This window comes from Monodelphis domestica, chromosome 3 (assembly GCF_027887165.1).
Source record: "Monodelphis domestica isolate mMonDom1 chromosome 3, mMonDom1.pri, whole genome shotgun sequence".
Lineage (NCBI taxonomy): Eukaryota > Metazoa > Chordata > Mammalia > Didelphimorphia > Didelphidae > Monodelphis > Monodelphis domestica.
This window is the reverse complement of record NC_077229.1, coordinates 490,406,038-490,430,540: the sequence shown is the minus strand read 5'-3', so window position 1 is coordinate 490,430,540 and position 24,503 is coordinate 490,406,038. Positions and strand designations below refer to the sequence as shown.

General features: G+C 39.6%; 2 protein-coding genes across 2 annotated transcripts in view; both read right to left on the bottom strand.

The window, feature by feature from the left end:
• Positions 1-16,196, bottom strand: part of LOC130458523 (ras GTPase-activating-like protein IQGAP2) — a 30,073-nt gene extending 13,877 nt beyond the window's left edge. The window contains exons 1-3 of the mRNA XM_056824774.1: positions 15,323-16,196; positions 14,244-14,404; positions 12,073-12,197 (exon numbers count right to left, since the gene is read on the bottom strand). Coding sequence (XP_056680752.1) covers positions 12,073-12,197; positions 14,244-14,404; positions 15,323-15,424 — 388 coding nt within the window. The 5' untranslated portion in view covers positions 15,425-16,196. The remainder of the gene's footprint in view (positions 1-12,072; positions 12,198-14,243; positions 14,405-15,322) is intronic.
• Positions 16,197-16,299: 103 nt separating this feature from the next.
• The window catches only part of LOC130458521 (ras GTPase-activating-like protein IQGAP1), a 69,297-nt gene continuing 61,093 nt past the window's right edge, over positions 16,300-24,503 (bottom strand). The window contains exon 18 of the mRNA XM_056824767.1: positions 16,300-17,351. Coding sequence (XP_056680745.1) covers positions 17,171-17,351 — 181 coding nt within the window. The 3' untranslated portion in view covers positions 16,300-17,170. The remainder of the gene's footprint in view (positions 17,352-24,503) is intronic.

Below are 24,503 nucleotides of genomic sequence, written 5' to 3'. Positions count from 1 at the left end.
TATCTAAAACCATCAACTAATATTATTTCCAATGGGGATAAACTAAATCCATTCCCATTAAGATCAGGAGTGAAACAAGGATGCCCATTATCACCTCTATTATTTGACATTGTATTAGAAACACTAGCAGTAGCAATTAGAGAAGAAAAAGAAATTGAAGGCATTAAAATAGGCAAGGAGGAGACCAAATTATTGCTCTTTGCCGATGACATGATGTCTACTTGAAGAATTCCAGAGATTCAACCAAAAAGCTCATCGAAATAATCAACAACTTTAGCAAAGTTGCAGGATACAAAATAAACCCACATAAGTCATCAGCATTTCTATATAATTCCACACAGCTCAGCAGCAAGAACTAGAAAGAGAAACCCATTCAAAATTACCTTAGACAAAATAAAATACTTAGGAATCTATCTCCCGAGACAAACACAGGAACTATATGGACACAACTACAAAACACTTTCCACAAAACTAAAAATAGATTTGAACAATTGGAAGAACATTAACTGCTCATGGGTAGGACGAGCCAATATAATAAAAATGACCATCCTACCAAAACTCATCTATCTATTTAAGTGCCATACCCATGGAACTTCCAAAAATTTTTTTTTTTACTGATTTAGAAAAAACCATAACAAAGTTCATTTGGAAGAACAAAAGATCAAGGATATTCAGGGAAACAATGAAAAAAAAACACAAAGGATGTGGGCCTTGCAGTCTCAGATCTCAGACTATATTATAAAGTAGTGATCATCAAAACAATTTGGTACTGGCTAAGAGACAGAAAGGAGGATCAGTGGAATAGACTGGGGGCAAGCGACCTCAGCAAGACAGTATAAGACAAATGCAATGATCCGAGCTTTGGGGAATAAAATCCACTATTTCATAAAAAAAACTGCTGGGAAAATTGGAGGACAGTGTGGGAAAGATTAGGTTTAGATTGACACCTCACACCCTACACCAAGATAAATTCAAAATTGGTGAATGGCTTGAACATACAGAAGGAAACTATAAGAAAATTAGGCGAACACAGAATAGCATACATGTCAGACCTTTGGGAAAGGAGACTTCAAAACCAAGCAAGAATTAGTAAGAGTTACAAAATGCAAAATAAATAATCTGGAATATATCAAATTAAAAAGTTTTTGTACAAACAAAACCAATGTAACCAAAATCAAAAGGGTAGAAACAAATTGGGAAACAATCTTCATAAAAACCTATGACAGAGGTTTAATTACTCAAATTTACAAAGAACTAAATCAATTGTACAAAAAATCAAGCCATTCTCCAATTGATAAATGGGCAAAGGACATGAATAGGCAGTTCTCAGCCAAAGAAATCAAAACTATTAATAAGCACATGAAAAAGTGTTCTACATCTCTTATAATCAGAGAGATGCAAATCAAAACAACTCTGAGGTATCACCTCACACTTAACAGATTGGCTAACATGACAGCTATGGAAAGTAATGAATTCTGGAGGGGATGTGGCAAAGTGGGGTCACTAATTCATTGCTGGTGGAGTTGTGAATTGATCCAGCCATTCTGGAGTGCAATTTTGAACTATGCCCAAAGGGTGATAAAAGACTGTTCTGCCCTTTGATCCAGCTATAGCACTGCTGGGTTTGTACCCCAGAGAGATAATAAGGAAAAAGACTTGTTCAAGAAATTTCATAGCTGCACTTTTTGTGGTGGCCAAAAATTGGAAAACAAGGGGATGCCCATCAATTGGGGAATGGCTGAACAAATTGTGGCATATGTTGGTGATGGAATACTATAAAATAGAGGAATTCCATGGAGACTGGGACAACCTCCAGGAAGTGATGCAGAGCGAAAGGAGCAGAACCAGGAAAACATTTTACACAGAGATTGATACATTGTGGTACAATCGAAGGTGATGAACTTCTCCATTAGTGGCAATGCAGTGTTCCTGAACAATCTGCAGGGATCTAAAAAAATACTATCCAGAAGCAGAAGATAAACTGTGAGAGTAAAAACACTGATGAAAAGCAACTTCTTGACTACTGGGGTTGAGGAGATATGACTTAGGAGAGACTCTAAATGAACACTCTAATGCAAATACTAACAACAGGGAAATGGGTTCGAGTCAAGAACACATGTGATAACCAGTGGAATCGTGTGTTGGCTATGGGAGAGGGAAAGGTGGTGGGAGGAGGTCGGGGGAGGAAAAGAAAATGATCTTTGTTTCCAGTAAATATTGTTTGGAAATGACCAAATAAAATAATATTTAAAATTAAAAAAAAAGATTTAATTCACCCCTTTTACCTTTTCCTCACTTATTTTTTGATTTGATTTATCTAAATTTTGATAGTGGTAGGTTCAGGCCTTCCACTAGTACAGTTTTACTATTTATTTCCTCTTTCCATTAAAAATTTGGGTGCCATTTGCTGCATACATGTTGATTAATGATACTTCCTCATTATCTTTACTCCCTTTTATCAGGATATATTTCCCTACCCTATTGCTTTTATTCAGGTCTATTTTTACTTTGGCTTTGTCAGATATCATGACTGAAACTCCTGCTTTCTTTCTGTCAGTTGAGGCCTAATAGGTCTTGCTCCAACCTTTAATTCTGACTTTGTGAGTATCTACCTGCCTCAGGTGTGTTTCTTATAGACAACATACGGTAGGATTTTGGATTCTAATCCACTCTCCTATTCCTCTAGGTTTTATGGGTGAGTTCATCCCATTCACATTCAAAGTTATGATTGTCATTTGTGAATTCCCTAGCATTTTAATATCCTCTCCTAGTTTTGTCCTTTCTTCTTTTGCTCTATCCTTTAAAAGGAGTGGTTTACTTTTAATCAATCTCCCTATTCCCCCCCCCCTTGATAAGCCTCCCTTTCTGGTCCCTCCCTTATTGTTCCCTTGTTTTTTTTAAAGGCCTGTTAAGTTCCCTCCCCCCCTCTCCTTCCCTCCCTTTTTGTACTCACTCTCCCCTCCTTAGTTTCCCCTTATCCCTTACGCTGTAGGATAAGGTAGGGTTCAAGATCACAATGGATCTAGATGCTCTTCCCTCTCAGAGTTGATTTCACTGAGAGTAAAGTTTAAGTATTACCTATTAGCATTCTATTCCTCTCCTTCTTATAAGATTATTCTTCCCCTCCCCTTCCCATGTGTATCTTTGTGTGAAAAAGATTATTCTATTTATTTTATTTCTTCAAGTATCTCTTGGTTCCATCATCGATCCTCCCCATCCTCTCCCTTATTTTTGTTTTTGCATATCATCTTATAGTCCTTAATGCCCCAATCTTTTCCTGTGAAGGATTATTCTAATTACTATAATAATGAATAAAATTTTGAGAGTTACAAATAACATTTCCCCATATATTAACGTATATAATTTGATCTAATTGTAGCCCTTACAGAAAAGAGTTTGAATAAAAAAAATTTTTCTCCTTTTCCCTCTCATTTTCATGTTTCTCTTGATCTTTGGGTTTGGACACCAAACTTTCCACTTAGTTCTGGTCTTTTTTTTACAAATACTTGGAAATTTTCTGTTTTGTTGAATGCCCATACTTTTGCCTGGAAGTATTTTTTGATGGATAGGTGATTCTTGGTTGAAGACCCAGTTCTTTTCCCTTTCTGAATACCGTGTTCCAGGCCTTGTGGACCTTTATTGTGGAAGCTGCCACGTCTTGTGTGATCCTGATTGGTGCTCCTTGGTATCTCAATTGTGTCTTTTTGGCTTCTTGTAGAATTTTCTCCTCAGGATGCCCATCAATTGGAGAATGGCTGAACAAATTGTGGTATATGTTGGTGATGGAATACTATTGTGCTAAAAGGAATAATAAAGTGGAGGAATTCCATGGAGACTGGAATGACCTCCAGGAATTGATGCAGAGCGAGAGGAGCAGAACCAGGAGAACATTGTACACAGAGACTAATACACTGTGGTATAATTGAACATATTGGATTTCTCCATTAGTGGCTGCAGTCTCCCGGCCCGCGAGAGGTTACAAGGAGAGAAGATAGAAACAGGATAGAAGTTTTGGATTCCGCGAAGGGCGTGAACGAGCTGGTTTTAGAGACGTAAATAATCGAGTCAGTAATCAATTATTAATTTTCGGGAGCCACAGCCTGCTCCGACCACTGGTGGTTATTACTTCAGGCTATTCCCATCCAATGATCTCAATTTAACACTGCACTGGTCAGAGGATAATGCTAGCTCAGTAGGAAAGGAGATCAGAAACTAAAGGTGGTAGATAATGCTAGGTATTAGCATTAGAAAAGAGAGAGAAACAGGGAGGCCTGGCCTTTTTTCAGGGAGAAAGATAGAGAGGAGAGGAAAAGGGGAGAAGTTGCTTCATAGCAAACCTGTCGGTGTCCTCCCAGTGGGCGGGCTGGCTGTGTCTCGTCCATATATTCTCTTTGATATACAAATGAGGTCAATACATATTGATCAGTTACATGATACCTCAATACATATGGATGAGTTACCTGGTATATTGCCATTGGATAATTGCAACTTATGACAAGGTGAAGGTGGGGTTATTATCCTTGGGAGAGTGAGACAAAGGGAAGCAAGGTTTCGCGCCTAAACTTCAGCCATTCTGGGAATAGAGCTCATTGCCATGTTCAGGGTGGCCATGTGCTCACTCACAATCCTTGTCTCTCCATAATACCTATGGGCTGGACTGCTACAGTGGCGGTGTAATGTCCCTGAACAATCTGCAGGGATCTAGGAGAAAAAACACTATCCATAAGCAGAGACAAACTATGGGAGTAGAAACACAGAGGAAAAGCAACTGCCTGACTACAGCAGTTGAGGGGACATGACAGAGGAGAGACTCTAAATGAATACTCTAATGCAAATATTAACAATATGGCAATGGGTTTGAATCAAGAACACATGTGATACCCAGTGGAATCACGGATTGGCTATGGGGGGTGGGTGGGGTGAGGAAAAGAAAATGATCTTTGTCTTTCATGAATAATGCTTGGAAATGATCAAATAAAATATTATTAAAAAAAGAAATAAGACTTCCGGTTAAGATGGCGGCTTAGAGAAAGCTAAAGTTCAGATCTCCGGAAAACCCTTCCAGACCAATCTCAAACTATAAGCTCCTAAGGCACCGAAATTCAAAACGATCAACAGCACAGACCCCGGGAACCCTCCTCCTGGACCTGGACCCGGATCAAAAGGTACGGCCCCACTCAAAAGCCAGAACCCGAGATCACTCGGACCTAAGGGGTAGGAGCGCAGAGTCCAAGGCTCCCAGAAGCTACAGCCCAGCCCGGATCAGAGAGCAGGGTCTTGGAACAACAACCCTCAGGGCCTTCTATCCGAGTCCCAGTGAAAGTCACTGCCCTCGGAGCTCCCCTGGCAGAGAGCAGGGTCAAAACAATAGCAACCCTCAGGGCCTTCTATCCGAGTCCCAGTGAAAGGCATTGCCCTCGGAGATCCCCCGGCAGAGAGCAGGGTCGAAACAACAGCAACCCTCAGGGTGGGCAAGACAGCCTCAGGGGCTGGATCCTGCTATCCAAGTCTCAGTGAAAGTCCCTGAGCTCGGAACTTGGGGAAGCTGCAGCCCATCCCCCCGCAGGCCGACAAAACAGCCTCACGGCCAGCGATTCTGAAGGCAACTTCCGGAAAACAACCCGACCCAGAGAGCCGGGGGGAGAGAGTGGCCTCGTGGTCTGACCCTTCCATTCCAGTTCCAGTGAAGCATATTCAGTTTAACCCAGGGAAAGCTCATAGAACCGGCAATCTGCCCAGGACTAAAGCCTCTGAACACCAGACAGAGATAAGAAAAGCTAATCCTCCACATTCAGAGATGGCAAACTCCACAGAAGCACAGAAGCCCCAAAATATCAAGAAAAATAAGAAGAAAGGGGTGACTTTGGACACATTCTATGGAGCCAAAATACAAAATACAGAGCAGATAGAAGAAGATATACAAGAAAATGCTCCAAAATTTTCCAAAGGAAATGGAAACTCTCCACAAACCCATGAAGAATTTGAATCAGAAATGACCAAAAAGATGGAAGCCTTCTGGGAAGAAAAGTGGGAAATAATGCAAAAGAAATTCATGCATCTACAAAACCAGTTTGACCAAACTGTAAAATAAAACCAGGCTTTAAAGCAAGAACTAATAAAGCAAAGCCAAAACACCAAGAAATTAGAAGAGAACATAAAATATCTCACCGACAAGGTGATAGATCTGGAAAATAGAGGGAGAAGAGATAATTTAAGAATAATTGGACTCCCAGAAAAGCCAGAAATAAACACCAAACTGGACATGGTGATACAAGATATAATCAAAGAAAATTGCCCAGAGATTCTAGAACAAGGGGGCAATACAGCCACTGACAGAGCTCACAGAACACCTTCTACACTAAACCCCCAAAAGACAACTCCCAGGAATGTAATTGCCAAATTCCAAAGCTATCAAACAAAAGAAAAAATCCTACAGGAAGCCAGAAAAAGACAATTTAGATATAAAGGAATGCCAATCAGGGTCACACAAGACCTTGTAAGTTCTACTCTGAATGATCGTAAGGCATGGAACATGATCTTCAGAAAGGCAAGAGAGCTGGGTCGCCAACCAAGAATCAGCTACCCAGCAAAACTGACTATATACTTCCAAGGGAAAGTATGGGCATTCAACAAAATAGAAGACTTCCAACTATTTGCAAAGAAAAGACCAGAGCTCTGTGGAAAGTTTGATACCAAAAATCAAAGAGCAAGGAATACCTGAAAAGGTAAATATTAAGGAAAGGGGAAAAATGTTATCTTCTTCTTTTACTCAAACTCTCTTCTATAAGGACTACATTTATATCAATCTATGTATACTAATATGTGGGGAAAATGTAATGTATAAATAGGGGGTAAAGAAAGACCAAATAGAATAATTGTTCTCACACAAAGATTCACATGGGAAGGGAAGGGGAAGAAAACTCCTATAAGAAGGAGAGGAAGAGAGGGAGGGGGGGTTTTACTTAAACCTCAATCTCACGGAAATCAACTCTGAGAGGGAAAAACATCCAGATCCATTGGGATCTTGAATTCTATCTTACGCAACAAGGGTAAGAAGGGAAAACCAAGGGGGGGGGGGAGGGGGAGAGGGAGAACAAAAAGGGAGGGAAAGAGAGGGGGGAGGGGGAGGGAACAAAAAGGGAGGGACTAAAAAGGGAAACATCAAGGGAGGGGACAAGGGGGACTGATTCAAAGTAAATCACTGGACTAAAAGGTAGAGCCGAAGAAGAAAAGGTTAAAATTAGGGAAGGATATCAAAATGCCAGGGAGTCCACAAATGACAATCATAACTTTGAACGTGAATGGGATGAACTCACCCATAAAACATAGACGAATAGCAGAATGGATTAGAATCCAAAACCCTACCATATGTTGTCTTCAAGAAACACACATGAGGCGGGTTGACACCCACAAGGTCAGAATTAAAGGATGGAGTAAGACCTTCTGGGCCTCAACTGATAGAAAGAAGGCAGGAGTGGTAATCATGATATCTGATAAAGCCAATGCAAAAATAGACCTGATCAAAAGGGATGGGGAAGGTAATTATATTTTGTTAAAAGGGACTCTAGACAATGAGGAAATATCATTAATCAACATGTATGCACCAAATAATATAGCACCCAAATTTCTAATGGAGAAACTAGGAGAATTGAAGGAAGAAATAGACAATAAAACCATACTAGTGGGAGACTTAAACCAACCATTATCAAATTTAGATAAATCAAATCAAAAAATAAATAAGAAAGAGGTAAAAGAAGTGAATAAAATCTTAGAAAAATTAGAATTAATAGACATATGGAGAAAAATAAATAGGGATAAAAAGGAATACACCTTCTTCTCAGCACCACATGGCACATTCACAAAAATTGACCATACATTAGGTCACAGAAACATAGCACACAAATGCAGAAAAGCAGCAATAATGAATGCAGCCTTCTCAGATCACAAGGCAATAAAAATAATGATTAGTAATGGTACATGGAAAACCAAATCTAAAACCAATTGGAAATTAAACAATATGATACTCCAAAACCGTTTAGTTAAAGAAGAAATCATAGAAACAATTAATAATTTCATCGAGGTAAATGACAATGGCGAAACATCCTTTCAAACCTTTTGGGATGCAGCCAAAGCGGTAATCAGAGGTAAATTCATATCCCTGAATGCTTATATTAACAAACAAGGGAGAGCAGAGATCAATCAATTGGAAATGCAAATGAAAAAACTCGAAAGTGATAAAATTAAAACCCCCCCCGCAGAAAACCAAATTAGAAATCCTAAAAATTAAGGGAGAAATTAATAAAATCAAAAGTGATAGAACTATTGATTTAATAAATAAGACAAGAAGCTGGTACTTTGAAAAAACAAACAAAATAGACAAAGTACTGGTCAATCTAATTAAAAAAAGGAAGGAAGAAAAGCAAATTCACAGCATTAAAGATGAAAAGGGGGACAGCACCTCCGATGAAAATGAAATTAAGGCAATCATTAGAAATTACTTTGCCCAATTATATGGCAATAAATACACCAATTTAGGAGAAATGGATGAATATATACAAAAATACAAACTGCCTAGACTAACAGAAGAGGAAATAGAATTCTTAAATAATCCCATATCAGAAATTGAAATCCAACAAGCCATCAAAGAACTTCCTAAGAAAAAATCTCCAGGGCCTGATGGATTCACCTGTGAATTCTATCAAACATTCAGAGAACAGTTGATCCCTATACTATACAAAGTATTTGACATAATAAGCAAAGAGGGAGTTCTACCAAACTCCTTTTACGACACAAACATGGTACTGATTCCAAAACCAGGCAGGTCAAAAACAGAGAAAGAAAACTATAGGCCAATCTCCCTAATGAATATAGATGCAAAAATCTTACATAGGATACTAGCAAAAAGACTCCAGCAAGTGATCAGAAGGATCATTCACCATGATCAAGTAGGATTCATACCAGGGATGCAGGGCTGGTTCAACATTAGGAAAACCATCCACATAATTGACCACATCAACAAGCAAACAACCAGCAAGAACCACATGATTATCTCAATAGACAAAGAAAAAGCCTTTGATAAAATACAACACCCATTCCTATTAAAAACACTAGAAAGCATAGGAATAGAAGGGTCATTCCTAAAAATAATAAACAGTATATATCTAAAACCAACAGCTAATATCATCTGGAATGGGGATAAACTAGATGCATTCCCAATAAGATCAGGAGTGAAACAAGGATGCCCATTATCACCTCTACTATTTGACATTGTACTAGAAACACTAGCAGTAGCAATTAGAGAAGATAAAGGAATTGAAGGCATCAAAATAGGCAAGGAGGAGACCAAGTTATCACTCTTTGCGGATGACATGATGGTCTACTTAAGAATACTAGAGATTCAACCAAAAAGCTAATTGAAATCATCAACAACTTTAGCAAAGTTGCAGGATACAAAATAAACCCACATAAATCATCAACTTTTCTATATATCTCCAACACAGCTCAGCAGCAAGAAATAGAAAGAGAAAACCCATTCAAAATCACCTTAGACAAAATAAAATACCTAGGAATCTACCTCCAAGACAAACACAGGAACTATATGAACACAACTACAAAACACTCGCCACACAACTAAAACTAGACTTGAACAAATGGAAAAACATTAACTGCTCATGGATAGGACAAGACAATATAATAAAAATGAACATCCTACCCAAACTTATTTATCTATTTAGTGCCATACCCATTGAACTACCAAAATACTTCTTCACTGATTTAGAAAAAAAACCATAACAAAGTTCATTTGGAAGAACAAAAGATCAAGGATATCCAGGGAAATAATGAAAAAAAAAACACATATGATGGGGGCCTTGCAGTCCCTGACCTAAAACTATATTACAAAGCAGCAGTCATCAAAACAATTTGGTACTGGCTAAGAAACAGAAAGGAAGATCAGTGGAATAGACTGGGGGAAAGTGACCTCAGCAAGACAGTATAAGATAAACCCAAACATCCCAGCTTTTGGGACAAAAATCCACTATTCGATAAAAACTGCTGGGAAAATTGGAAGACAGTGTTGGAGAGACTAGGAATAGATCAACACCTCACACCCTACACCAAGATAAATTCAAAATGGGTGAGTAACTTAAACATAAAGAAGGAAACCATAAGTAAATTGGGTAAACACAGAATAGTATACATGTCAGACCTTTGGGAGGGGAAAGGCTTTAAAACCAAGCAAGATATAGAAAGAATCACAAAATGTAAAATAAATAATTTTGATTACATCAAACTAAAAAGCTTTTGTACAAACAAAACCAATATAACTAAAATCAGAAGGGAAACAACAAATTGGGAAAAAATCTTCATAGAAACCTCTGACAAAGGTTTAATTACTCAAATTTATAATGAGCTAAATCAATTGTACAAAAAATCAAGCCATTCTCCAATTGATAAATGGGCAAGGAAAATGGATAGGCAGTTCTCAGATAAAGAAATCAAAACTATTAACAAGCACATGAAGAAGTGTTCTAAATCTCTTATAATCAGAGAGATGCAAATCAAAACAACTCTGAGGTATCACCTCACACCTAGCAGATTGGCTAACATAACAGCAAAGGAAAGTAATGAATGCTGGAGGGGATGTGGCATAGTAGGGACATTAATTCATTGCTGGTGGAGCTATGAACTGATCCAACCATTCTGGAGGGCAATTTGGAACTATGCACAAAGGGCGACAAAAGAATATCTACCCTTTGACCCAGCCATAGCACTGCTGGGTCTGTACCCCAAAGAGATAATGGACACAAAGACTTGTACAAAAATATTCATAGCTGCGCTCTTTGTGGTGGCCCAAAACTGGAAAACGAGGGGATGCCCATCAATTGGGGAATGGCTGAACAAACTGTGGTATATGTTGGTGATGGAATAGTATTGTGCTAAAAGGAATAAGAAAGTGGAGGAGTTCCATGGAGACTGGAACAACCTCCAGGAAGTGATGCAGAACGAGAGGAGCAGAACCAGGAGAACATTGTACACAGAGACTAATACACTGTGGTATAATCGAACGTAATGGACTTCTCCATTAGTGGTGGTGTAATGTCCCTGAACAACTTGCAGGGATCCAGGAGAAAAAAACACCATTCATAAGCAAAGGATAAACTATGGGAGTGGAAACCCCGAGAAAAAGCAACTGCCTGAATACAGAGATTGAGGGGACATGACAGAGGATAGACTCTAAATGAACACTCTAACGCAAATACTATCAACAAAGCAATGGGTTCAAATCAAGAAAACATGTAATGCCCAGTGGATTTACGCGTCGGCTATGGGGGGTGGGGGGGAGGAAAAGAAAATGATCTATGTCTTTAACGAATAATGCTTGGAAATGATCAAATAAAATATATTTTAAAAAAAAGAACTTAAAAAAAAAGAACATTATTCCTTGGTTACAATAATCAGGTTATTTCCCTCCCTCCCCTCCACTCACCCTTTCTGTGACCGACACATAATTTCATTGGGTATTACTTGGGTCCTTGATTAGAAACTATTTCCTTTTGTTGATGTTTGCACTATGATATTCATTTACAGTCTACATCCCCAATCATACACCCTCAACCAATGTATTCAAGCAGTTGTTTTTCTTTGGTGTTTCTACTCCCACTGATTTTCCTTTGAATGTGAGTAGTGGTTTTTCTCATAGATCCCTCCTAGTTATTCAGGATGACTGCATTGCCACTAATGGAGAAGTCCATTACATTTGATTGTATTACAGTGTATCAGCTTCTGTGTACAATGTTCTTCTGGTTCTGCTCCTTTCACTCTGCATCACTTCCAGGAGGTTGTTCCAGTCCCCATGGAATTCCTCCACTTTATTATTCCTTTCAGCACAATAGTAGTTCATCACAAATATATACTACAATTTGTTCAGCCATTCCCCAATTGAAGGATATCACCTAATTTTCCAATTTTTTGCCACCACAAATATTTTTGTACAGGTATTTTTCCTTATTATCTCTTTGGGAATACCAGTATTCTTAACCATTTTGAAAAAAAAAAACTGGCTGCACTTACTTGCTTTTTCTTCTTGAATTTCCACATAAATGATATCAATGAGATTTTGGATTTCATTCCTGCTCAGGTTATCTTGTCCTTCTGATAAAGCTTCTATTTTGATGGACATGAGCCTGTTAGCATACCTGGGGAAGACAAAAGTCACCAAACATCCATTAGCTTTAATTTTCCTTTTCAGTTGTATTCATAACGATTGCCTAAACACTATGCTGAGAGCTACATATTGGAAGCAAAAAGTTATGAGAAAAGGGAGTCAGCAGGATTTGTAGCCCTTCAATGACATTCACCATAGAAGCATGTATAAAATGATGGCACTGCAAAGGGAAAAGCCCTGTGGGGACTCGAGTGTCTAGAGGACACCATGGCCACACCAAAGAGCCTCTGACCACAAGGAACCTGCACCTCCGTAGGACTTACACAGGGATGGACAGCTATTTACAGCACACAGAAAATGACTTCCAGGTGGGGGCATGCCCACAAAGGGAAGGCTCAGGGAAGGGACGTCTCGCGTAGCTGTCCTGCCCTGACAGAACTAAAGTCTAGGAGGCACCTCATACCCTCCCTAGCTGGGTGAGCCTCTGTAAATCATAACCCCAGTTGCCCAGCCCTTCTTGTTCTTCTGCCTTAGAACATAGAGAAGGTGAGGGATTAACAAATGAAAAAAATAATTTAAAGTTATTGTCTATGTGAGAGTGGAAGAAAGGCAGAATTTCTGTGGTAGTCAAATCAATGAATTATATATCTGAGAGACCCTGGAAATATAGAATGCACCAGATTTGACAACTGAAAGGGAGGTTCTTTCTGTACTAGTGTAACAAACTACCCTTTTTGACAGTAAAGGCCAGGAGGGCAAAAGTGGTCTCATAACTGAAAGGTTTATCTCCATCCCAGTCACAGAGCCATGCTTCTCTGCACAGAGTTGGTTTCCATATTCTGAGTGTGAAATATGGAGTCAGAAGAGCTAGATTAAAATCCTGACTCTATGTGGCTTGGTGTATTGAGAGTCAGGCTGAGAGGGTGAGGTCTTCGATTCAAAGAGGACCCCAGACACTTCCTAGCTGCCTAACCATGGAGAAGTCACTTCGCCTGCATTCTCTAGACCTTACTGCTCTTTTGCATTAGAACCAAAGCATAATACATATCCTAAGATGTAAAGTAAAGACTTTTTTTTAATATACTTAGTCTATTATGAACTTCCATGGGATCAAAGGCAAAGCCAGTAAACCGATCTAAGCCTCAGTTTCCTTCTCTGCTAAAGAGGTGACTTGGTTAGGTGACCTCTAACATATCTTTCCTCTCGAGATCTTTTGCTCATCTTGGGGGTGGGAGGTGGGAGGTGAGGTATTTTACCATATTTAAAAACTGGGCAATCCCTCCCCTCCAGTGGTCACCAACATAAAGGAGGAAAAGTCTGTAGAGCCTGACTGAAAAGTATCCTGGCCTTGCCCTCTCCCTCATTCAGGCATTTTTCTTTCTCAAACTTTTCACTTTGGTTTAGAACATCCATCCATCCTGCACTAATGTCTCCAGTGTCTTTGCTGTCAAGGAATGAGTTCTGGCAGAACCAAATGAAAGGAACAGCAGCTGAACATTGGCATGTGCTAGCTAGGACCCTGTTCAGGGCTGTCCCAAGGAAATAGCAAAAGGAAGCCCTCTCTTCTCAATGTCTGTTTTTCCCCCTAGTAGAGCAGGTGATGGGACAGATGGTTCGCGATGAGGACATCTACCATTGTGGAGAGGCGCTTTAGACACTGGGAGCACAACATGGTCTGGCTCACACGGGCCACAGAGGACTCAAAAGCAGGTACTGCTGACTTCTTCTTGAGCTTGTCATCAGACTTCTCTTACTGGAAAGAAAGCCCAAGGTAGCCACTCTACCTGAAAGCATGGCAAATGTGTAGGTTACGGTGGCAGTTTCCCTTACATCCCCCACAGTTGAATGGAAAAAGTCAACCTTTTTGGAAAAGGAAATACAACCAAGACAACGTCCACGAGCACTCTTAGCTCTTCATGACCACATAGAATATGGCTGATCAGGAAACCAAAATCATTTCCAAAGGGGTTTGACAGGAAGGACTCCATCCTTGAGATTACAGTTTGCTGGAGCCATTGATTCCAGAATCTCAACTGTAGCATTTACAAAGAGGCGAAAGGAATGAGGGATCCCTTACCATTCCAAGTGTCCTTCATCCAGGTTATGGAAGCGTATTGAAGGATTTTGCAGATGATTCTGTATGGATACCAGATCCTCAGTTTCCAACGCCTGGTTAAGCAAAGCAACACCTGACACCATTTCTACTGTCATGGCCAGTTCCTCGGGGGCCAGATAGTTCTGTAGGAAAAATATGTCAATGAGAATAATTTTCACAGCATTACACAAAGTATCACTAAAAAAAAAACAAAACAAAACAAAAAAAAGAGAAGAAAGAAATTGAAAAACCTTCACTAAACACATTTATGCCAAGGGTTCCAATGGAGAAAACAAGTGAAAACAAAATAAATATGAGTAACAGTGTATATACCAAGAATAATTAGGATATATAACAAGGAATAACTGCGTAGTCCATGATCAAATCAACAGCTAATATTCTACAAGCTGATTATCAGGCCCACCTAGGATAATGTAACAAGTAGCAGTATTATTATTTCAGATATGCTTTAAGGTTTAGAGAGCTTTTTTTTAATCTTTTGCCTTCTGTTTTACAATCAATACTGTGCATGAATTCCAAAGTAAAAGAGTGGCTAGGCAATGTAGTTACATAACTTGAGTTAGGTCTCTTGGTCTTAATGTTTCATGGCAGTTTCCTTTCCTGTTTTCCCTGCCTTTTTCATCTCAGTCTGTTTGGTCAATCCCTTCCCTTCTGTCTTGGAATCAATGCTCAGGAGAGCTTCCAAGGCAGAAAAGTGGTAAGTAAGGGCTAGGCCATTGGCGTGAAGCTCGCGATCAGCCAGCTACCAAAGGCAACCAGGCCACACGGGAACCGAAGTCTGCAGGACCCCCGGTCCAATGCTCCCTCCACGGGACCAGCCGTCATGGCAGTCCGGACGACGCAGTGCCTATGCTTTCTGGGAATCACTACGTTAAGTGAAGGGCAACTAGATCCTATGGATGGCCGCAAAGTCCCAGCAGCTTTCTTCCCCTTCTGCCATGATCTCAGAGCAACACCTCATTTTCAAGTGGATTCTGCCCTTCCCAAGCAATGCTCCAGCCTCCGAGTCACTCATGCAGCCACAGACCTCCTGCACTTACCAAAGAGCTCTGTTTCTGAAGGTTGAACAGTTCTTCCTGATACAGAACAGCAGCAAAGGGATGGACGGTCGGGAGCTGGGCCTCAGGTTTCATGAGTGCCATCACGGTGTTACTGGGATGACCTTCCCGAATCACAGCATTGATCTCATCGACAGCAGCGAGCCCTGGAGGACAAGGAGGCAGTCAGATGGCAGTCAGAATCACACTTTATGTACTTGCTGGTGTTTCCCCTTGAATCGCTCAGGGATTGGGGGTTTAACGATCACTACTCTTCCGGGCAGCACCAGCCTAGCCAATCAGCATTTACACCAATAACTACAAGACCCTGACCATATCAGAGATGAGTGATCCTTGATGAAAAGATGAAGATGGTGTCTCAGGCAACCTGTCCATCAAAAGGGGCCAAAAAGATTTGAAGTGGCTGTAGTGGACAAGGTCACAAATATCATTTCTAGTGGGTTTCAGATATTAGAAAGCATGAGAAACCCAACAAGCCTTAAACATTGACGCACATGGATGTCCGCCAACAAAACCACGTCGAAAGCATGAGACGAGAAGAGGAAAAGGATGCCTCACAACCTCTGGGACTTGAGAGAAATGATGATGAGTTGCTGCTGACAAGTCAAAGAAGGGGAAACCAGGGCAGGGATGATTACAAAGATGAGCGGTGAGGACGGCAAATATAACAAAATAAACCTGGAAATATCCCACAGAGGACCTGAGAGCTGCAAAATCCTCCCAAAATAGATTAAGAAATTGAGGCCCATGGAGAACAAATCATTTTTCCAACAATCCCAAAGGCCTTAGTGGCATAGCTGGGACCAGAAATGCAGACTCCTGATTTTGATCCCTTTTGATCCTCGCAGGAATCTAAGGTTACTGACTCAAGGAAAGGGAACAAGAATACATTCTGCCCCTACTAGGTGACACGCACTGTGCTGCTCGGTGCTGCATAAATATCATCTCCCTTTCATCCTGACCACAACCCTGAGAGGTAGCTACTATTATTTCCCCCATATTGGCGTGGAGGAACCTCGGCCAGAGGCTCAATCATTGGCCCAGGGGCATATCAGGAGGCAGTAGCTGAGACATGACTTGAACTCCAGCCTTCCGCACTACGCAGTCAGCACTTTAGGCACTGAGCCACACATCAGATATTTCCTCATTATTCCAGAATGTTTCCTCGGCCGAGGAAGACTTTAGTCCAATATCCCGCATCCTTTACATTTCTATCACCGTCTGTGATCAAAATGATGAACAGAGTGCCACAGCCAAGATAGTGTTAAGTTATATTCATTGCAATGTAAAAGGCAAATTTAGCAATCATCCAGAGGGAAAATATGAGACTGTGGAGTTGAGTAGTCCCGGATTCAGATGTGGACTCATATACTTTGTTAACCAAGTGACCCTGGAAAACTCAGTTAACTCTACTTGCCTAGCCCTTACCTCTCTTATGACTTTTTTTTTAGGATGATGAAGTAAACCTTGTAAGATGAAATTTATTTTTTTTCTCTTGTTTGTTGTTTTTCTTTTTCTTTCTTTTTTTAAATTTTATTAGGTCAATTTCAAACACTATTCATTGTTTACAAAAATCAAATTCTATTCCTCTCTACCCTCCCCCCACTCCTTCCATAGCCGATGTGTAATTCCACTGGGTATTAAGTGTGTCCATGATCAGAATCTATTTTCATGTTGTTTGTGTTAATCTGTCTTGAAACCAATACTTGTTTGGAATCTCTTTCCATTTACTGAGACAAAAATCATATAATGAATATTAGAACAATTTTCTTGACAAAATGGCTAGCATTAAAAATTGAGTAAAGCTTTGGCTAAAAGTCAAACCTTCAATTATCCAGATACAGACGTTATCAGCCATTCTGCAAAAACAAACGGACTGCACTTACTTGCTTTTTCTTCTTGAATTTCCACATAAATGATATCAATGAGATTTTGGATTTCATCCCGCCTCAGGTTACCTTGTCCTTCAGATGAGGCTTCTCTTTTGAAGGACATGAGCCTGCTAGCGTACCTGGGGAAGACAAAAGTCACCAAACATCCATTATCTTTAAATGTCCCTTTCAGTTGACGAAACACGACAGATACTGGGAGAGCGACCTATGGGAAGAGTAGGAGAACAGGCAGGCAGCAGGGTTTGTAGCCCTTCCGTGACATTCACCCGAGAAGCATGTGTAAAACGATGACGTTGCAAAGGGAAAAGCCCTGTGGGGACTCGAGTGTCTAGAGGACGCCATGGCCACACCAAAGAGCCTCTGACCACAAGGAACCCGCACCTCCGTAGGACTTACACAGGGATGGACAGCTATTTACAGCACACAGAAAATGACTTCCAGGTGGGGGCATGCCCACAAAGGGAAGGCTCAGGGAAGGGACGTCTCGCGTAGCTGTCCTGCCCTGACAGAACTAAAGTCTAGGAGGCACCTCATACCCTCCCTAGCTGGGTGAGCCTCTGTAAATCATAGCGCCCACTTGCCCAGCCCTTCTTGTTCTTCTGTCTTAGAACCTTCAGAAGGTGAGAGATTAATAAATTAAAAAAATATATTCATTGCTATTGCTAAGTAAGAGCTGATTAAGGGCCGGGTTTACCTGGGAGTCATATGGATGGACTGGAGATCTAAGAGATGCTAGGCATGTAGAATGCACAAGATTTGACAACTGAAACCAAATAATACTTCAAAGTGTCATCAATAATGACATGTCTATAACCCTTGATAAAACTGTTTAAAATTTGTGAAAGTGTCATGTTGTAATTACCTCATTTGTTCCTTACAACATCCTAGAAGGGATGTGTTATGGTGGTACCCACTTTACAGGTTAGAATTCTGAAACTCAGCTGAAAGTGATTTCACTAAAGCAACTTAGCTAATAAGCACCTGAGGCTGTATCTGAATCTTGCTTCAATGTTTAAAATTTACTTTGATCCTAGTCACCTCATTGAAGGGAAACTAATTTAAATACTTATAAAGTAAGTTTAGATAAGCAATTTAGGTTCAATGTTTTTGTGAAAATGTTTAATTAAAAGGTCATTGCAACTACCTTAATGTAGTGGGGTTGGTGGGGTGTTGAGAGAGAGAGAGAGTGGGAGAGTGCAGAATGAAGGATGACCAGTACATTAGAAATCTGAGACTGATAGTGATGACTTCAGGAAAAAAAAGAAGGTAATTAGAGGAGTCAGTGGGTTGGGGGGTTGGGGATGGGTACAAAGTAGTTTCTTTCTATATGTGAGGTGAAGATGCTTGTGGGATATGAAAGTGGGGATGATGGAGAGACCTGGATTCTAAACTAATGATGACACATGACAAATACTAACTTTGTTACCAAGATTTCAGTCTTGGCTGGTAACTTCTTTGCACCTCTATGGAAAGCTAAGTTTATATGTTACAAATTAGAGAAATTACTTGCTTGCCTCCTGTACACCCCTTTGACCCTCTCATTTCAGTCAATGAGCTTCTCCCCCAGGAACCATTTAAGAAAGCCCTCAGAGCATTTATTCTCATTTCCCTCCAGATCAGCTCCTATCTTTTTAGATTTTTCTATTCCCTTCCTCCCCTTAACTCCTTTCAGCTTTGAACAATAATACCACCCTCCTCACTTGAATATAAGATTCTTCAAACTGGGAGAATTCAGGGGATGTTTATTCTTTGCTTTTGTTTATAATCTGAGAAATTTGAGGGGGGGTCAGGCATGTAATAAGTGTTTAATAAATATTCTCTCTTTCTCCCTCTCCTCCCCTTGTTTCCCTCTCTTGATATACCTCTCCAAGATGTCTTCATCTTCATTCTCCCAATCTTTCTCCTCCCTTTTTGTCTCTTTCATATATATTTCTTTGAAATTTATAAAGCATTTTCCTACTTCTCACAGGCATCAAGGTCAATTATTCCAAAATTAATCTTTAATAAAATCTAATTAGCACTACCAACTTTACTAATAAATCCATAGATACCTTGGCTACATGTCTGATCTTACTTGATTCTTACAATAACTTCCTAAAGTAGTAAATAAGGCAGGTATGATTATTATATTCATCATTTTGCAGATTAAGAAATTTAAATTTGAGCAAATTTGAAAGACCTGCCTGAGGACATAGAATTAGTATTAGAGCTTAGGACAGCAGCTCCAGGCACTTGTTATCACATCATATTTTCTCTAAAGGTTACATAGTAAAAGATGCTGTTCACTTTCTCTGATATTGCTTGGCTCTGTTCATACATGCTATCCTACTCAAAACCATAAATGCTAAATCTGTTTAAAGACTTTTCCTGCTACATACTAACTTTGACCCCCATATTGTCCTTTGTGTGCCTGAATTCTCTGGTTTTTAACTAGCAAGTCCCTTGGGAGTAAGGTCCCATTTTATCCTGACTCAAATAACACCTGTTGAAGTCTTAAAAAGCACCTTATTGACATTGAGTTTTACTGAATGGTACTAATATAATGAAGATCTGTTAAGAGTGGAAGTCTTCTGTGGGATGACTTGCCAAAAGTTACACAAAAAGTTAGGGGAAGATTTTGGATACAAAGCTGGATTTTTTAACTCTAAATTCAATATTCTTTCCAAAACAACACACAACATCCTTAAGACATGTCAAGGTTTATAAGACTAGTTCTTTGTGAGATTCTCAAGTAGCAGTCTTTATAAATAAACTATCATATTCTTGTTGTAATTGATGTTTGGTCATTTTTCAGGTATTTCAGACACTTCAGAGACCTCATTTGGGGTTTTCCTGGCAAAGATACTGGAGTGGTTTGCCATTTCCTTCTCCAGCTCACTTGTGTAAACCTCAAATTTCCTTAGACTTATAAATGTTGGAAATTTCACCATTGGGATATTTCATACTTGGAAAATTTCTTACTGATAGTCTATTGGAATGGGAACTCCATTGGCATGGGAGGTTCCTTCTCTTCCCTTCTTAAGATTACTTTAGGACAGAAACCCTTTGCTGAACAATGGAAAGGACTTTGACCTATGCTTAAGCATAGAACAGGAATTTCTTTGAGTCTTGATTGATTTTAGAATTGATACAATGGAGATACTTGGAATAAATCTCCACCCTATTCAGTCCTAATAGGATTGAGTAAGGGCTGCAGCCTAGATCAAAATTTAATTATTCCAATCTCTACCATACTCAAGTTAACAGGATTTAGAAAGGGCTGTAGCAAAGGAGTAAAGATTTAAACATTTGAAAATATGACCTTCAACAGACATGTGCAAAAGCCAGAAACCTCTGGGCGGTCCTGGGTTAAGCGAGAGCCTCCATTGACAGGGAAATTGATGAAGAGTGATTGGTAGATGTGAGGACTGAGGGGAGGCAACTTGGATGGTTTCCTTAAAGATAGGAGGGTCTGGAGACTGGGGGAGGTGGAGTTTTCCGTTGGTGTGGTTCCTGGGCTCTGAGGAAGCTTGCTCTGAAGGAAGCTGAAGGTGGGGGCCTCTGAGACTGTTTCTCCATTTTGGACACGTGAGCAATAGGGACTGATCTCTTTTCTTCGCCCCAGCTATCTAAGGGCTTGGGCCTTTTGGCCCAGCCTAAACAGAAGGGGTATTTAAGCCCTATTCCCTTCTCTCCCCTTTCTCTCTCTCTATATATCTCTAATTCTTTTCTTGCTCCTATTGTAATTAAACTCCAAAAAAGGCTGACGGCTGACTTGAGTTTTTCATTTAGGAATTACATAGCTGATTCCTTGGCGACCTTAAATTAATATAATTAATTAATATACTTTATTAATATACTATATATAATTAATATATAATTAATTAATATAAAATAATATAATTAATATATAATTAATTAATATAATAATAAATAATAATAATTAATATACTGATATATATTAATTTAAGGTCGCCAAGGAATCAGCTATGTAATTCCTAAATGAAAAACTCAAGTCAGCTGTCAGCCTTTTTTGGAGTTTAATTACAATAGGAGCAAGAAAAGAATTAGAGATATATATAGAGAGAGAAAGGGGAGAGAAGGGAATAGGGCTTAAATACCCCTTCTGTTTAGGCTGGGCCAAAAGGCCCAAGCCCTTAGATAGCTGGGGCGAAGAAAAGAGATCAGTCCCTATTGCTCACGTGTCCAAAATGGAGAAACAGTCTCAGAGGCCCCCACCTTCAGCTTCCTTCAGAGCAAGCTTCCTCAGAGCCCAGGAACCACACCAACGGAAAACTCCACCTCCCCCAGTCTCCAGACCCTCCTATCTTTAAGGAAACCATCCAAGTTGCCTCCCCTCAGTCCTCACATCTACCAATCACTCTTCATCAATTTCCCTGTCAATGGAGGCTCTCGCTTAACCCAGGACCGCCCAGAGGTTTCTGGCTTTTGCACATGTCTGTTGAAGGTCATATTTTCAAATGTTTAAATCTTTACTCCTTTGCTACAGCCCTTTCTAAATCCTGTTAACTTGAGTATGGTAGAGATTGGAATAATTAAATTTTGATCTAGGCTGCAGCCCTTACTCAATCCTATTAGGACTGAATAGGGTGGAGATTTATTCCAAGTATCTCCATTGTATCAATTCTAAAATCAATCAAGACTCAAAGAAATTCCTGTTCTATGCTTAAGCATAGGTCAAAGTCCTTTCCATTGTTCAGCAAAGGGTTTCTGTCCTAAAGTAATCTTAAGAAGGGAAGAGAAGGAACCTCCCATGCCAATGGAGTTCCCATTCCAATAGACTATCAGTAAGAAATTTTCCAAGTATGAAATATCCCAATGGTGAAATTTCCAACATTTATAAGTCTAAGGAAATTTGAGGTTTACACTTGATAGATCAGGAACTAAGGCAAACAGGGTCAACTGGCACTCGCGGATTCATAACAGCTAGTAACTATATGAGGTGAGATTTGAACTCATTAAGATGAGTCTTCCTGATTGTTAGGCCAGTGTTCTACCCACAGTCCCAACCTCACTGCCTATAAAAAGATATTCTAAAGATTTATCAGTAATTTTCATCTCTTTTTGCACCTCCTCTTGCTTTTCCTCCTTCACCACCTTACCTTTGCCTCCTGGTATTTTCAGCTTTCTTTAACATTTAGCTGAAATTCTAACTTCTTAAGGAGGCCTTTCCAGGTCACTCAAGGTGCTAAAGCTTTCACTTTTCAGTTTTTTTTCCTTCAATTTTATATCTATCTTGTGTGCGCATAGTTCTCTTATGTTGTCTGCCTTTGAAACTTAAGCTCCTCCAGGGGAAGGACCATAATTGAGCCTATTTGTCTAGGCTCAGAACTTAACACACTTCCTGGTGGACTTGTCTTTCACATCAGTGTATTTGTGATTTTATTTCATATTAGTTTGCTCTTACAACAATGACCAAGATGGAAGTGTTTTTTTTTGCAAGGCAGTAAAAACAAAATATAAAAAAAAAACAAAGTTCCTAGTACAGAATAAACACCTATGAATGGTTTTTGACTAATGTTGTATTTCCACTTTAAGAGCCAACTACACTGATCTATTTTCAATTAAATGAGTAACCTGTAAACCATTAGATATTTAAAAGTTATCTCAACTCATAAAGTGCAAAATTTCTAGAAGAATCCAAAGTAGAAGAGAGATGATTTCAATGTCCACTCTCTATCTTCATCAGAAAAATACTATTAAAAAGCTATTAGATAATTTCTGCCTTCATAGCCCTTACTGGTAGGAGAGGGAGACAAGTTCATTGTTTTTTTTTTCCCTTTTAAACATTATTTTATTTGGTCATTTTCAAACATTACTCATTGGAAACAAAGATCATTTTCTTCCCCTCCCCCCAACAACCCCTCCCCTAGCTGACCCATGATTCCACTGGGTATCACATGTGTCCTTGTTCTGAACCCATTTCCTTGTCGTTGGTATTTGCATTAGGGTACTCATTTAGCATCTCTCCTCAATCATATCCCCTTCAAGCCCTATAGTCAAGCAGTTGCTACTTCTAGAGAAGTCCATTACATTCCATTGTACCACAATGTATCAGTCTCTGTGTACAATGTTCTCCTGGTTCTGCTCCTTTCACTCTGCATCACTTCCTGGAGGTTGTTTCAGTCTCCATGGAATTCCTCCATTTTATTATTCCTTTTAGCACAATTGTATTCCATCACCAACATATACCACAATTTGTTCAGCCATTCCCCAATTGAAGGGCATCCCCTCATTTTCCAATTTTTGGCCACCACAAAGAGTGCAGCTATGAATATTCTTGTACAAGCCTTTTTCCTTATTATCTCTTTGGGGTACAAGCCCAGCAGTGCTATGGCTGGATCAAAGGTCAGATAGTCTTTTAGCACCCTTTGGGCATAGTTCCAAATTGCCCTCCAGAATTGTTGGATCAATTCACAACTCCATGCAGCAATGAATTAGTGTCCCTACTTTGCCACATCCCCTCTAGTATTCATTACTTTCCTTTGCTGTCATGCTGGCCAATCTGCTAGGTGTGAGGTGATACCTCAGAGTTGTTTTGATTTGCATCTCTCTGATTATAAGAGATTTAGAATACTTTTTCCTGTGCTTATTAATAGTTTTGATTTCTTTGTCTGAAAACTGCCTATTCATGTCCCTTGCCCATTTATCAATTGGAGAATGGCTTAATTTTTTGTACAACTGGTTTAGCTCTTTATAAAGTTGAGTAATTAGACCTTTGTCAGAGGCTTTTGTCATGGAGATTGTTTCTCACTTTGTTGCTTCCCTTCTAATTTTAGTTACTTTGGTTTTGTTTGTACAAAAACTTTTTAAGTTAATATAGTCAAAATTATTTATTTCACATTTTGTGACTCTTTCTAAGCCTTCCTTGGTTTTAAAGTCTTTCCCTTCCCAAAGGTCTGACATGTATACTATTCTGTGCTCACCTAATTTACTTATAGTTTCCTTCTTTATATTCAAGTCATTCATCCATTCTGAGTTTATCTTGGTGTAGGGTGTGAGGTATTCATCCAAACCTCTGTAGTTTTCTTTCTCCATTTTTGACCTGCCTGGCTTTGGAATCAGTACCACGTTTGTGTCATAAAAGGAATTTGGTAGCACTCCCTCTTTGATTATTATGTCAAATACTTTATATAGTATTGGGATTAGCTGTTCTTTGAATGTTTGATAGAATTCACTTGTGAATCCATCAGACCCCGGGGATATTTTCTTAGGGAGTTCTTTGATGGCCTGTTGGATTTCTTTTTCTGATATGGTATTATTTAAGACTG